Source organism: Calidris pugnax, unplaced genomic scaffold (assembly GCF_001431845.1).
Source record: "Calidris pugnax isolate Ruff unplaced genomic scaffold, ASM143184v1 scaffold8, whole genome shotgun sequence".
NCBI lineage: Eukaryota > Metazoa > Chordata > Aves > Charadriiformes > Scolopacidae > Calidris > Calidris pugnax.
Window position 1 is genome coordinate 16,012,659 of NW_015090830.1, and position 15,253 is coordinate 16,027,911.

Here is a 15,253-nt window from a genome sequence, read left to right on the forward strand (position 1 = left end):
ATTATTTAGTCACTACACTGCAAGGTTCACAATTGCTCTGGTGAGGGACAAGACCTTGTTTACAGGATAAACAGCAGATTTTTGTTTCAGATTACATATTTAGGTACAGTTTAAAAGTGACAAAATTACAAAGGTGAACTCAAAACTCTGCTTAGTAATGGTTCACTTCCTGCAAAGCCAACAGCCCAGGAAAGCCATTCAGACAGTCCATACCTGGAAGGGGAGAAGCATACATCTGACATACCCCAGAGAGAACAACAACAGGAACCAGTCAATTTGTGATTTAAATGTGACTGGAAGAGTTTCGGCTCCTTTTTTCCTCATCCTTTTTACTTGCTTTCAGAATTAATGTACTGGCATAATGCCTGTCACCAAGATGAAGGGCACTGCAGCTATAGCTTTTAATGGCCAAAAAAAACCCAGGCTCACCTCAGAAAGCACAGCGCTAAAGACAGCAGCAATGCACCAGTACCAAGGAGACTGCGTAAACACTAATTAAACTTCTCTCTGTACTCTTGTCTAGAAAACAGTTTTCCCTTCTTAAACTTCCAAGGGCTGGATCAGACATGCTGATATTGGAGTCTAGCAAGTTTCTTCCCTAAAGCTTGGCCTTCCTCACAACTTCATGGATCAAACACACTTCCCTCAAATACAAGCAGCTGACTACAGAGACACTAGACAGAATCCAAATTACTGAAAAAAAAAAAAGATAAAATTGAAACATAACACCTCAACAATAAAGCTTGTTTGTTTGAAAGAGCTTTATGTGAAGGCCACACATATGTTTATTGTCAAAATAAAACTAGATCATTGTGAATTTACCTGGCTGCATGACTGCAAATTCAGCCAAATGGTATCAGTGAGAGAGACCATGTTTAGTGCTATGGTGAACCACAGGGGTATACAATGGACCCCTAGAGTGCCCAGAGTGGACCCCCAGAATATTACAATATAGGCAGATATAGTAGACACACAGAGGACTGTGAAAAAGGCTTCCTTTTTTTTTTTTTTAAAATAAGAAAACAACTGGCACCTTTGCAACTGCGATAATGAAAGAGCTTCAATGACTGAACTAATAGAAGCAGCATGAAGATAGTAAGACAGGGAAATAAAAAGCACTTGTGAAGCCAGATTCTTGGAGCAATTGGACAAATAGAGCTCTTTGCAGGCTGGCCTTATGCTGAGAATGAAGACGAGAATAAAGTCTTTAAACTTGACAAATGAAGAAACAAAAAAAGGTATCTGATTTAGAGTGGCATGGGAAGATTTTACATACTATATTTTCAATGTGCTAAGGGGAGCAGCACGGCCATCTGAAAGGACAGAAAAGAACGCAAGTATCTAAAGACGAGCTAAAATGCTCCTTCTTCCCTTGTTAGCTGTAAAGGGAAAAACTGTAATATGCTGAGAGACTGATGACTGGGCATGGGAGGAGAAAAAGTCATTAAAAAAAACATTGTACCACAGCTACAGGACTAGGTGACTTGTCAGATAGTGAGGGCGTCAACACCAACATCATCATCCCGAATTACAGACTGCAGTTCAAGGGCAGCAGAACACAGTCCTGGGGATCTGAGGCACCAGACAAACGTGCCAAACCTCCTCCGGGAGGGAAGTGTGCCTGCTCAATTGCGGTGCCATTGAACCTGACACTGTCTCCTTTCAATAAACAGTACAAGACCAGGAAGGAAGTTTTTCTCAGCAAGGAAAGTGAACTAAACCAACAGATTAAAAAGCAACCAGCAAACTGTGGGAGATCAAAACAGACATCACTGTTGTAATAACAGCACTGTTGTCTGTCTCACTTTTTTCAGAAGACCTCAAAACAGCAATCCCTTTCTTTTCCTTAAGGTCTAGCTGTACTTAAAACTGGTTTACCCCACGTTACACCACTGAAGATGGATACTCAGGAGAGATCCATGTTCTGACGTGAATGTAAGTCACAATACATATGCAAGGCTTTTATAAGGTTATAGGCTTCATAAATAACACACAAAACTATTCAGGAAAAAAGAGAGCTTGCACAAATGTTCTGCTCTGCAGCAGACACCACACAGCAAGAAAGACAGAAAGTTGCTGAAATGTTGATTTTCTTTAATGCTAGAAACTCAAGCCCTCCCTCAACTCTTACCACTAAAATCCAGATTGGCAGGCATCAACTCATGATCACTGTCGTGGTTTCAGCCAAATTTACCAAAACCAGACTGACAGATGCTACCTTGTTTGGGAGACACTCCCTTAAAATTTTGCCACAACAGCCACTCCCATGAACCATATTCATTTTACACACTGGGCAGAAGCCCTTGAGACACCAAACACAGTAAAGCAAAAGCACAAAAGGAGGAGTAGCAGATGAACACATCTCCCTGAAAACGTGAGCTTTCCTTGCTTCTGGACCTCTCTTTAGCACAGACCAGTTCAATCAGTGCTGCTAACTGTTTCAATAATTTACTGACCAGCCAGACACTGATGAAAATTACTTTTTTCCATATGAAGTTTACACTTAGCATTTACTTGATCGGATGTGACATAATGCCATGCCAAATTGCTCACTAGGAAAGTAAGTCCTTCTCCTGTCCTTCAGACAGCCTTCCTCTGCATAACATCAGATGCTCCGAGCTCTGGATGCATTATGTAACTACTTATTATTATTGATAACACCCCAACCTCACTGGATTAGCCACTAAATACGTGTAACAAAAATAATGTCAGTTCTTTATAATTGATAATTGAAGATAACTGAAGTACTTTAAAAGCAGCTGCCAACACTCAATAGTCTTACCTTTTTTTTTAGGAAAGGTTACTGCATACATCAAATGCTGTGTTTCACACTAAGGCTCTTAGATCAGAAAGACAAAGCCTCATCCTACCTCTGAATCGCCTTTGCTTGTAGCCTAAAGGTTACTTTCAATGCAGGGTCTATCTTGGCATTTAATATTGCAGGCAGAAACTGCCACTTGTAATTTAGTCAGCAGGGCAAACAGCAGCAAATCACTTGTGAAAATACAATCTTGCTCTCCACCAGGAGAGTTAAACAAAAGCCTAAGGAGTAACACTGCTCTGGAGACTCACACAGGTGTAACCTGGAGAGCTGATCCACCTGAAGACGGGTAAAATGCCTGTTACACTTCCTGCACATTCCAATTCTAGAAATTAAGCTGATATGACAGCTCTGGGCTTTTGGCATCTGTTACGACATTGTGTATCTCCAAAGCTATCCTACATGCCAAGATGAAAAAGCTATTTGAAAAGGCTGGCCACAGTGGACCTCACTACTAACATGTCCTGGGAAGGGCCAAGTTCTGATTCACCTGGGTGTCTGTTCAAATTTAGCAAACCTTTTTCAAAGTCACTCCTATTACAGTTGTTTCTTTGTTCTTCCCCACCAAAACCTTATGGATATTTACTGGACATAAAATTCATTTACTTTCATACTAGAATACAAAACCAGAATAGCTCTGAATTTAATGCCTCCCCACTTCAATTTAAATTTCAAGCTTTCTCTTGTTTACTATCAGCCAGGTATTATTAATCCTATGTTATACCTTCCTCCGCCTGCATCTGTGTCTCTTTCCAAGTAAAGAGCACTGAAACTTAATATATGTTAAAGATTTTTGTTGATTTCTTAATCACATTCTTCCTTGTAGGCTACTGTTACAAAAGAAGAAATACACAAATATATATTTATTGAGTTATGTTTTCAAATACCAGGGAAAGTAAATGTAACTTGTACATAACAAATAGGATTAAAATGACCTTGAGAAAAAAAAAAATAATCAAGAATATCAACCCCAAAGAGCTTTGGAATTAAAAAAATAATCCACAGAAAAATCTCTCCAGTGCCTTTGAAAAGCCAAAGTCAGATGATTTAAAGTCAGTGCTTGGCTTTTGCACAACCTTCCAGTCTAATTTTGGTAAATGCATATAGGGAACCAATCAAGTGAGAACTCAGAATCTGCTAAAGCAATTAAAAAAACAACTACCAGTATTGCAACAGTCTAGAAGCAAGAGACATGCAAGAGGATCATGCCAACCATTTGCTAAATTCTAGTTGTCATTGCAAGTATTTAGAGTTGTATAGATGCTTGATTACCTTCAAAAATAGATACCGTGAAGTGACTTGATGGAACTGTTTTAATAGAAATTTTGCCCATTGTTTGATTATGCCATTCACATCCTGCTCTTCTTCTGTGAACGAAGCATTTGAAAACTCTTTCCTGTGTCTGCACTTGCCTTTACAAACTAAATGGCTCGAGAGGTAGGAATAGTTCTCTTTGTGCATAATATTGGATCTATCCTGGTTGGAATGTGTAGGTGCAACTGTAATAAATAGAAATATATGACACTAGTAAAAAGCATCAAACTTCCAAGGACACTTCTCTTAGATAAAACCTGTAAGTCTATAAATTTTCATAGAAAAATAGATATTTGCAATTGCAAAGCCGGGGGAGGGGGAGAGAGAAGTAAATAAATTTCAAAAATCTTCTCAAGAATCTCAAGAAAAGCAGTAAATTAATCTGTGATTTTAAAACTTCCTTGCAGTGACAAGCTTGACAAGAGGAAACCATATTAGAGCTCCAACATAACTGACTGCAGCAGGAAAACGTGACTTGCTGATATCATATACATTCCTGAACAGTTATGTTGGTGCTGCACCCTGTACTTACCTGTGTTTAAAGAGCTTTTCCACCTATTCTTGCCTCTTTGCTTCAAAACTGCTGCTAACATAATCAGATATGCTATACAGTATTTTGCAACTTTCTTACCTACTCATAAAAATTAGGCAGACATATGACTTGTAGCTTGAAACTAAAATTACTAGTAAGAATTTTCATAATAACCTTCTCCTGTGAAGGACATCCAGCCTACAGTGCTTTGCAGTATAAACACAGGTATCTTCAGAGGCACAGAGTATTTTTTGAAGGCTAAGAAGTTCCTTGAGATGGTCAATTCCAATGTTACTCACGACTGTGTAAAGTGGTACCAGTCCCCTGAATGCTCAACTCTATGCTTTCAGTCCAGAAGTACATACACCTTGGCATCTACTAGCTTACCTGCTATTGCTGCAAATCAATCACAGAATTATTAGAACTGAACAATGGAAACAATTGGGAGTATTTGCTGATAAAAGCACAAAGGATGAGGTATAAATTCCAAGGCAGGTGCAGTAAACTAAGGTACTTCTATTTTTTTTTTTAAGAATAACTATAATTGAAATTGCTTTTCTTGCTAATATTAATTAAACATATTTTATACTATTTTGAGTAACAGAAACATGCTTTGTTGTGCTGTGGCTATATTATTACCAGTTCATAATAATAAGTGCTGTGTTAGTACATTCATTATCATTTCCACTTCTATTCAACTGTTACTTGAGTCTATGATACTACAAAGATGAGATACTGCTAATGAATGCCTCAAGAAGGCACAATACTTGGCTACACACAGCTGCACTGGCACCTTGGCTTGCTAAAAAAGAAAATCCAGAAGAATTATTCGTATTTTACACAGATTTCAAAGCAAGACCATATTAATCACTTTTAATGGAAATGGCAAATATGGAGAAACGTGAGAATATGAGACCAAAACCTTACACTAAATATTCCACAGGCTTTTATCAAGGCATAGTCATGAAGCATTTCATTACAAGAAATGGAGCTAAAATTATAAGCGATGACTATTGCAAGAATTAGAATGTACTTACATGTTGCAAACGCGAAAAATGCTGCAACTACTCAATATTTATCATTATCAGTGGAACTTTTCTGATCGAGTTCTCATATTTCAAAATCACGTTCCTTTACCCTTCTATACATCCGAAGGGAACAGTAAAAGAGGCCACGTCTGAGGAAGAACAACTCTAACTCAAAAGATAGAAGAGTTCATCCATTCCTTTAGAAAACGGCGATGACCTGCCAGCTGTAGAGTAATTGGAGGCAGACGTTCTGACTGTCTAACTGTTCATGGTACATCTCTAGTCTCCCTACTAAGTTTGTTCAAACAATGATTTTCATCAGTTTGGATCATTTAGAGGGACAAAAAAAGGCTGTGAAATATCAAAACTGTTTTATTGAAGAGTACTGTAGTTGTGTGATGTCAAAAACAGTACAATTGATACCAAAGCCTTCAGAACTGCCAGGAAAACCAAATAATCCTTCTTAGCTGGACAACAAGATGATTGGTAGCTTCCAGCTACAATCTAAAACTGAGAAGAAAGTACTGTGGAGGAATATGTAAAAATGAGATGTCCTATAAATCAAAACAGGAATTTAATCAGAGCACACAGGTCCAACACAGCTTTTGAATTTCACTTCTATATTTTCAGTTCAAGACTTGAGAGACGGCATGCTACAAAGAAAACTAGCGAATACTTCAAAACACTCAGTATTATCCTGTCTTCAAAGGAGCTTCTATAAATCTTGAATCTCAGCAACACCAGTAACATTTCAGGGCAAATTCTCGTACCACTAACATATTCCAATAGCAATGGAAACTCACAAATGAAGTCACATAAGCATAGCTGGGGAATGGCTGTTACGATAATCCTCAAAGGACCTCAAGACTTAGCCTCGAAAGTTTTTAAAACTTTCTATTTCAAACTTACTTGCGACAATGCATTTCTCACAATGCCCTGCTTTACAGGGAAGACACCACAAATTGTGCTGTTTACACAGTAAACACACGCAAAAAAAAAAATCTTCACAAACTGTTCGGAACAGAATCAGAGTTGTTCCTTCCTTTAGCCAGACAATTTTTAATCGAAACCAATAACAAGCAGAGGAGGTCTAAGGCAGAGATTAATGTTCCTCCATGCTTTTCAGCTTTATAAAGCTACTTTTATAACATTCCAGCAAATTGTACAGTGACTGACATGAACAAAATGACAGTAATCTGTCACTATTTCACATTTCCCACTAGGCTGATTCAAATAGTTATTTATGAACCTTACACTTCAGTGGTCACTTTGATGACTAAACCATAAATTAGAATGTAAAGTGAATATAAATTTGATTTTAGAGTAACAACAAATTGTCAGCAAAGTGGGATATTATTTAATTTCTATCGACACGCTATGAAAAAGTCAGCAATACCAAGATGCGCTACATCATAATAAACCCCAAACTTAGCAAAAAAAAAAAGTACGCTAGATCTCATGTTTGCTTCAGTGGTTCTGCATTTAAAAATAAAAAAAAACTTCATATTATGCTTGGTTAGTTTTAAACATAAAGTCTTAATAATGTCAGATGACTTCATTACTTAGATCTTCAATTAAACAAGGGAGCAAGAATGAATTTTTTTCACAGAGCATGATTGATTTTGACAGCAAGTAAATATTAATATGAATTTAGATGCTAAGGTTTTCAATAGTCCTGATGAAAAGCTTACTTTTAAGACAGTGTTGCTATTTTTCCAATATTTCTCTCTTGCTTTACAGCTGAAAGTGAGATGACACTGAAGCGTAATAGAAATTCTACAAAGAACAACAGTTCTCAATTTTTTAGAAAAATATTTTTGGGGGGAAGGAAGGGAGAGGAATACACCAAAAAAAATAATCCTTACAAACATCATCCAATCCAATCCTTACAACATAATCAAGCATCAAGCAGGGACTCATGTGTCAAAAGATTATCTTGATAAACTAATTTTCTTTTATCAGATTATTTTCTGTAATTTTCTTCTTAAAAAGTTCCATTGCCTATTATGTTACTATGTGTGTTACTGTCTGTTATTCCTGCACACCTATTAGATAAACACAACTCTTCGAAACTAAATGCAGCATCATTATTCTTTGGAAAAAATTCTAGCACTGTGACATGCAACACATACTTCAACTTAAGTTTCACTGTTTTAGTGTTAAAAATGGGAAATTGTGTCCAACTCTTTATTATTCCTTACTTTTTCAAGTATATTTTTTCTGAAATTCTTACATGGAATGATACCAAAATGTGATCCAATTTAAAATGACTTTAGCTTTAGCAGATAGGTTTCACATGTGGGAGAAACTCCTGAAATAGCTGGGATTTGAAACAGCAAACAAACAAGCAAAACCCCTGCAGGTTTAGGAATAACTGAGGCTTTGTGGCATTGTTCTTCTATGTCCCAGTGACAAAGATACACACATAACAGAAAGACAGGTAATTAACGTTGCTTCCTTGACAACAGTTTGATTATATTTAAGGATAAGTTTGATTATAAAATATTTAAGGTATTTATACTAAACACTAGTTTTCTATATTACAAAACTAAAACATATGTGGAGAGATTTTCATATTCTGAAAATTCAAGTAGTGCTAATTCCAGGGAACTGGAACCCTACATGCCCTTTTTGCTCTGAACATCTTCCTGGCTGAAAAATTCATACCTACATATAAAACATTTTAAAGCAAGATTTATGTACTACATGCTAGAGTGAATTGCAGTTCTCAATGAATTCTTGAGTTAAAAAAGATTTCTTATAAAATTTCTTTGCCATTACTACAAAGTAGGAAAACGGAGAAAAAAAAGTAGCAGATGAAAATGGTTCTGCCGGTGCAATGAAAAAAGCAGAATCCATACTAAGAGAAAATAACAAATCTTGTCTAACCTTTTATTTTCTTGAGTGAAGAATTACGTGTCCAACATTTTTACCAGTGCAAAATACAGGCTGGTGTATAAAACAGTTACTTTTGGTTCATGAACAGAGGTACTTGTGTACCTACAAGCACATGTATATGTTTATGTATGATCAAAACATTCACTAGTAATCAATGAACGCAAAATGTCCTTAAGCCCAACTACTCCTTTACAAAGGACAGCGAGTGGACATACCAGCCAGACATTAACCAAGCCTGCCACCTCTACTGACTCTTTCCATGGCAGCTGAAAGACCTAACTGATGCTGAGGGACAATCTTTAGGCTAAAAGAAAACTTCGTAAAAGGTGCCAGATGAGACCCACACCCAAGGAGGAAAAGACTCCACCTGTCAAGAGTCTGTTTTGGCGAAATGGTATCTTTTTTCAGGGTCTACAGTAAAAGCTAATCTGGGTGTTCACAGGACTCAAGACAGCAGAGAGGAGTTTTATTTTAAAATCTGTCCCAGATCTATTATGGCTCAGATGAGTCAATAAACCCATGTTCTGTTGAAAGAAAAATTGGAAAACTTTTATTTTAGCAAGACTTACCCACCACCTGACTTATAACTGCCTTTTATTATTTATGTTCATAGAAGTCAAATCCTACCCACATCAAGTCAGGATACCTCAAACTTTAAGGTACTACAAATCAGTGCCTTCATTTCAGCATCCCAGATACGTATCTATTAAGTGGGAACAGTATTTCCCACCTATTTCAAGTGCTTTGATACCTTGAAATTGAACTCTCTTCAGAAAAAGGAAGTTCTTGCTGTTATAAAAGAATTGTGCCAAGTAGGTCCCAGTTAAGGTCTTTTAAAACAAAAATAAATTTAGTACACTTCAGTCATCCATTTCATAGCAAAACAGTTAGTGTGGTAATCTCACTAATGTTTTCCTGATTTATCGAAGATATAATTTTACATTCTTAATTACAATCACTACAGTGCATTTTTGGACACACTGACAGGAACTTATCTTAACCACAATCCAGAAGAGATTTTCTGTAGCATTTTACTACAGGGGATTCCACTTCCACAAACTGTTAATTCTTGGATGTGGATTTCTGTAAGTGGCAGAATTTGACCCCGTGCATTCTTATCTTTTGCCATCCGCTGTGACAGATGCACTCCTCCTGTTTGAACTAACGGAACTTCGGTCCAGGCAGATGCTCCACAGTTGGCCTAACTGAAGTTAATCCTATTGTGTGAGGCTATCGGTGAGAACTCACCACCAGATCCTCCCCCAGAATGGTCTGGCTGGAGTGTGGGCTGAAAAATGGCCACAACTGCATGAGCATAGCAGAAAAGCTGACTACAAATCAACCACTTTACACTATAAATATCTACAGCCAGGGGTCCGTTGAGCTCTCCCTCCACAGCAGCTGGTTGTGCAGCAGTCTTCTCCCCTTGAGCAGGGTGATGCCTCTCAAGGTTACTCTTTGAGGCTGACAGATCCCTTACCTGATATCAGACATGGATGTGTTGGTAAGTGACACTTTTTGCATGCATGTAACATTTAAGACACATATAGTAAGCTTAAGTGATAATCTTTGTATCCCATACTAACTTTAAGTGTAGTAGAGTATTGACCACCAATCCCCCTGTATTTATTAAATATTGTACATACCTAAATTTACTGATTAGAACTCAATAAACTAACTAATAGCCCAGATCTGAGTGATCTCTGACTCTTTTCCTGCGACATCCCCTCCTTCATTGTCTTCTCTAACCTCTAGTATTTCCCTGGAGAATATCAGATATCAAGGTTCTCCAAGATAAAACCTCAAAAAGAAGAGCTGAAAATGCTACTCATCACCTACAGATAAGAGAAAAAATACCCCAACATTTAAATTATTGCATTGATTCAACTCAATTTGAATTGCTTCTTTGAGAAACACTTTTAAAATACAAAAATAGCAGTGTTTGGGTTAAAAAACGATAGTAAAGCTATAGTAGCACAAAACAACACCTGTTCCCGGGACAAGAAATTCCGCAGCAGTAATTTAACTTGCATCAAAATACTTATACTTAATTGCCATATCAAAAGCCCCAGCTTCTTACCAAAATAAAAATCCAGCCAACTGAACTGCTGGTTGTTAAAAGATTCATGTTAAAACAGACCATAGAGGAACAGGCACACATATTAATTCCATATTTAATAAAAGTACTACTGAGCTATGACAGGTGTCAGTAAATGCAGATTTTGGAAAGAGGGACAGTTTAAGCATTGAAAGTGCTCTGAGAGAGTTCAGGTGTAGAAGCTTGCGTTCTTCAAATTTCCAGTGGTCACTGTGGATAGACAACGGGTGTGTATGAGAAATAATAATGTATCTAAAGTTCAACGAAGTATAATTCATGTCTAAATAATATGGCACCCAGCAGAAAGAAGAGAGATGCTATAAATGCTATTCAGACAAGGTCAGAGAAAAATACTACCAGTGACTCAACTTCCCCCAAAGGAAAATCTATCACGCTGGTAGCATTTAGCCAGCATTTACTTAATTCACTTCAGGATTTTCTTGTTCTGCTACTATTCTAACACTGTATCTGGAGGTGGGGAAGAACAAACACAGAAGGCAAGACTCTCCGGAGTGACTGTCACAGCCACTCTTCTAAACCTGTGGTGGAAGGAGGAAAGCATGAGGAAAGGAATACAATACATGTGAGCTAGAGGAAACAGATTCAAAGGAAAATTAGGGCAGAACAGAGAAACAGTGAAGAGATAGTAAAACAGCAGAAAAGGTAATGGAAGAGCACATAAACTTCTGACAGCAAGGTCTGGTCCAGCTAATGGAACAAACATCCCTAAGTCTTCTATTGCAACCATCAGGGATAAACAAATATTTCCCACCCTTTCAAACTCAGATGTACAAAAAATATTGTTTATCCAGAGATATTTTGATCAAGGATCTATTTTTTTCAACCTGTAGTGGCATAAGAGAGTTAACTGAGGAGTGTACAACTCTTAAATATGATGAGAGAAATAAACATACCTGCCGATGAATAACTTCTAGGTTTGCTTTGGCTTTATTCACTAGTTCTTCTATTTTTTCAGAATCCTTTATATTCTTGTTTTCTCTGAAGGCATCTCTTATTCTTCTGATGGCATACGTTCTAAACACAAACAATAAAAAGACGTGTATTCACCAATGTGTCACAGTTCATGGTATTTCAACATTCTTTAAAACATGATGATTTTTAAAAATAAATATGCATACACACACATACATATTTTGCCCAGTTTTATATATAAATGTTTTTATTTAGGGTCTTGTCTTGCCTGAGTTAAAACAGTGACCAGATTCTTTAATTAAAATAGTGGTTTTGCTGGAAGTTATTGTACAAAAGTTTCATATTTCACATATCAGTTCAGTACTTACGGCTTATTATTGCTGTAAACATATTGTTGGATGCCCAGCATCCATACTGCAAAGCTCAAGAACATTACAAAAAGCCTAAGAACCAAAAACACAGCCCCCAAATTATTTTGAGTCAGTTCAACTACTGTTATTCTTCATACTCTAAAGGTCAATAAGCCAACATCTAAATACATTACGCAATAAATATAGACTTTGCAATTTAGCAGTCAACAAAGATAGGCTGATGGATAACAACAAGGGCTCCTTCCTTGTCACCCCTTCCTCTCCTGAAAAAGTGTGTTTCACCCCTCAGTCCAACACCTTCTCATCCGTTTCTCCACTAAGAAGAAATAACAGGACACAATCTCTGCAAGCAGGAAGAGGTTATGATCTCTGCTTTCAGAGAGGAAAGCTGCAGCTGTCTCTGAATCTCTCCCCTTTCTTTTCAACCCAGTAAAGACCCTTTATGCAGTCTGTAGTGTACTGCTCGATAAAAAAATAGGGCCAATTTCGATATTAAAATAAATTTTGCAGACTGAGCAGCAAATACTTTCATTACATGCATGCTTGGGAGGGGAAGGAGAAATGTCAGTAAACTGATCCTGCTCAACTGTCTTGATAACGTCCCACTTCTCTGCCACCACATCACACCAGTATCATCTTTACTACAGGAAGTAAAACCCTATGTGTGGCGCTGGAAGGAAAAAAAGGCTGCTGCAAACACCCCAAATAGTGTAATATTTCAGCAATCATTTTCAATCTTGTATAAAAGTGAAACAGCAGACAGAAAATTGTCTAAAACACAATCATAAAAAAACCTCCAAAGACCATGTTAAAAAATAAAAATTCTGGGGGAGGAGACTGAGGAGGGGAGAGGAAGAAGAGGAAAGATGAACAGCCAGTGGCATCCTGTACCGTTAGATGGTGCTATCCAGCTCCAAATGCAGCCTCCACCAGCCAAGCAGCATATTTTCTCTTTGAGCTCATAAATAATACATTTCAATCACAGGAATCAGGACGGTTATGGAGTGCCACCCTGCTGCCACACACCAGCAGATGGTGCGTGCTTTTAATTAGGGCCTGTTCACCTATAAGGTGACACTGGGGTGCGTGAGTGAACGAGTGTGTGTCTGTATGTGTGAAGTTAATAGAATGTATTAAATATGGAAGCTCATTCTCATCTGCAGCTGCTGTCCTAGCAAGATTTGAAGGGGAAGCTGCTTATTTCTTCTAGAAAAAAACCAACCCCAAATCATTAAGATGTAGTGTAATTTTGTTGCTTGATAATGGATGGATTTCTAATCACCTCATATACATATGTAAGGTTAAACTGCACAGTCTCATATAATGTTTTCTGCAAGAAAGTAAGAGTTTCTGAAAGATACAAGCTTTCTTGTAGATATCTCTATATATCCTAGATATATATATATATATAGCTTAAAAGAAAAAACAACAACAAACAGCAAGTACCCATTACTGGGTACAAGTCTTTCAAAATGCAATGCAAATGACTAAATGCTGTCTACATAAAAAAAATAAAAATAGATGGGACTAAAACAAATTCTTGTTCAGTATAACACCTACAGAGTGGTTTTTTTTGTTTTGTACATATGGTGCATTAATTGTTCCATTTTCTCTCTCTTCCTCTCATTACACCCAACAGTTGTTGAGAAAGAAAAGATAAGTACTGAGAAAACATCATCAGACCAGTTTTTATCTATAGTCAGAAAGTTGCACTGCTTTTTCCTTTTACAATTTCTTTAAACCTTTATGAACGTTAACACGCAAATGAAGCTATTTTACATAGGCTTTAAAACGATCTTAATTCTACAGCTAAATCAATACATCTCTAGTATTCTCTAAACACACTTCAAAGACTAGTTCTATATACTTGTCTTTATTAAGGTTACACTGAGATTCAATATATCACTTAAAATAAGGATGAGCTGAACCCGAAGCTCAAACCCAATACTATAATGACTGTAAAACATCCTTTCTTCCCCATTGAGAGGTGCCAGGGGAACATTTCGCCAACACTCAAATTCTTTCAAAATTATGTAAAAAGTGTTAAGTCAAGATATAAACAAACTGCCAGTTTTAGGGAGGGGTGTGTGTGTGTGTGTTTTTAAACAACAGCTTTTTATATCCAATAACAGTTGTGAGCAGTATAAATTCCAAACCTCAATACTCTCTACACTTCAAGAGTTTCTGAACTGAGTAGGTACTAAAAGCTAGTACTAACATTAGAGTTGTGATATTGCTGCAAGTCCATGAACAACCAAGCTCTTTTTAAAGTACAGTAACGTGTGTAGCAACATTTCATAAAAATACACATGCTATGAAAAGAACTTCTTCATTCAGACATACATCTGTTAGGTTTTCTTTAAAGAGTACCACTCCAAAGATCTTCTGATTGATGAACAGACTGGTCAGCTGATCAGCTCCTCTAATGGTGTGCATTTTTGCTTCAGTAAGCATAAACACAAAACCCAATCATATGCCATTTGAGGGTATGGGTCGAAATGCCAGTGGCAAAGAATATATGCCTATCACCCCTGGAGGTGTTCAAGACCAGGTTGAACAGGGCTTTGAGCAACCCGGTCTGGTGGAAGGTGTCCCTGCCCAGGGCAGGGGGTTGGAAATCAATGATCTTTAAGGTCCCCTCCAACTCTAACCATTCTATGATTCTATGATTCATAAACCTTTACAACATTAACCTAAGAGAAGCACTATGTGAATACAGTGCAATAGATGAAGAGCATACTGGCACGTGAAATAGATGCTGTACTTTATGAATAATTATTTACTCAAGCTGGCCCAAAGGAACTGAGGGGATACAGTTTGGCAAGGAGTTCAAGCCAACGCGAGTGAAGGGGAGCTGCTGCAATTTCGCCACCCGCCCTGGTAGGCACAAACCCTCCTGCTGCCCAAATACAGCCAGGCTGGTATTTGGCCCTGAGATAAGCCAGTCCGACTTGGTAACCTGACAGAAGGCCAACCTAATAAAAGGCTGAACTTTTTTGTTGTTGTTTTGGGTTTTTATCTGGATTAGCTAGCTCCATCAGCTCTGCAGGGGACTGGGTGAGCACTAGCGCTGAGGAGGAGGAAATACAGCAGTACTGATTTAGATGGATACAGTTTGCGATACATCCCACCCAGAGAGGCCGAGCAAATCACATAAAGGGGACTCCTTAGCAAGAAGGTACCAAGCAAGCTCTCCAGAAATACAGAATGGGAAAGCAATTCTGCATACAGTACACTCAAACAGCTCCTACAGACCTT

General features: G+C 37.6%; 1 protein-coding gene across 1 annotated transcript in view; it reads right to left on the bottom strand.

Annotated features, from left to right (window-relative positions):
- Positions 1 to 15,253, bottom strand: part of LYRM4 (LYR motif containing 4) — an 85,894-nt gene that overhangs the window by 50,813 nt on the left and 19,828 nt on the right. Inside the window, exon 2 of the mRNA XM_014940923.1 lies at positions 11,606 to 11,726. Within this exon, the coding sequence (XP_014796409.1) occupies positions 11,606 to 11,726 (121 nt within the window). The remainder of the gene's footprint in view (positions 1 to 11,605; positions 11,727 to 15,253) is intronic.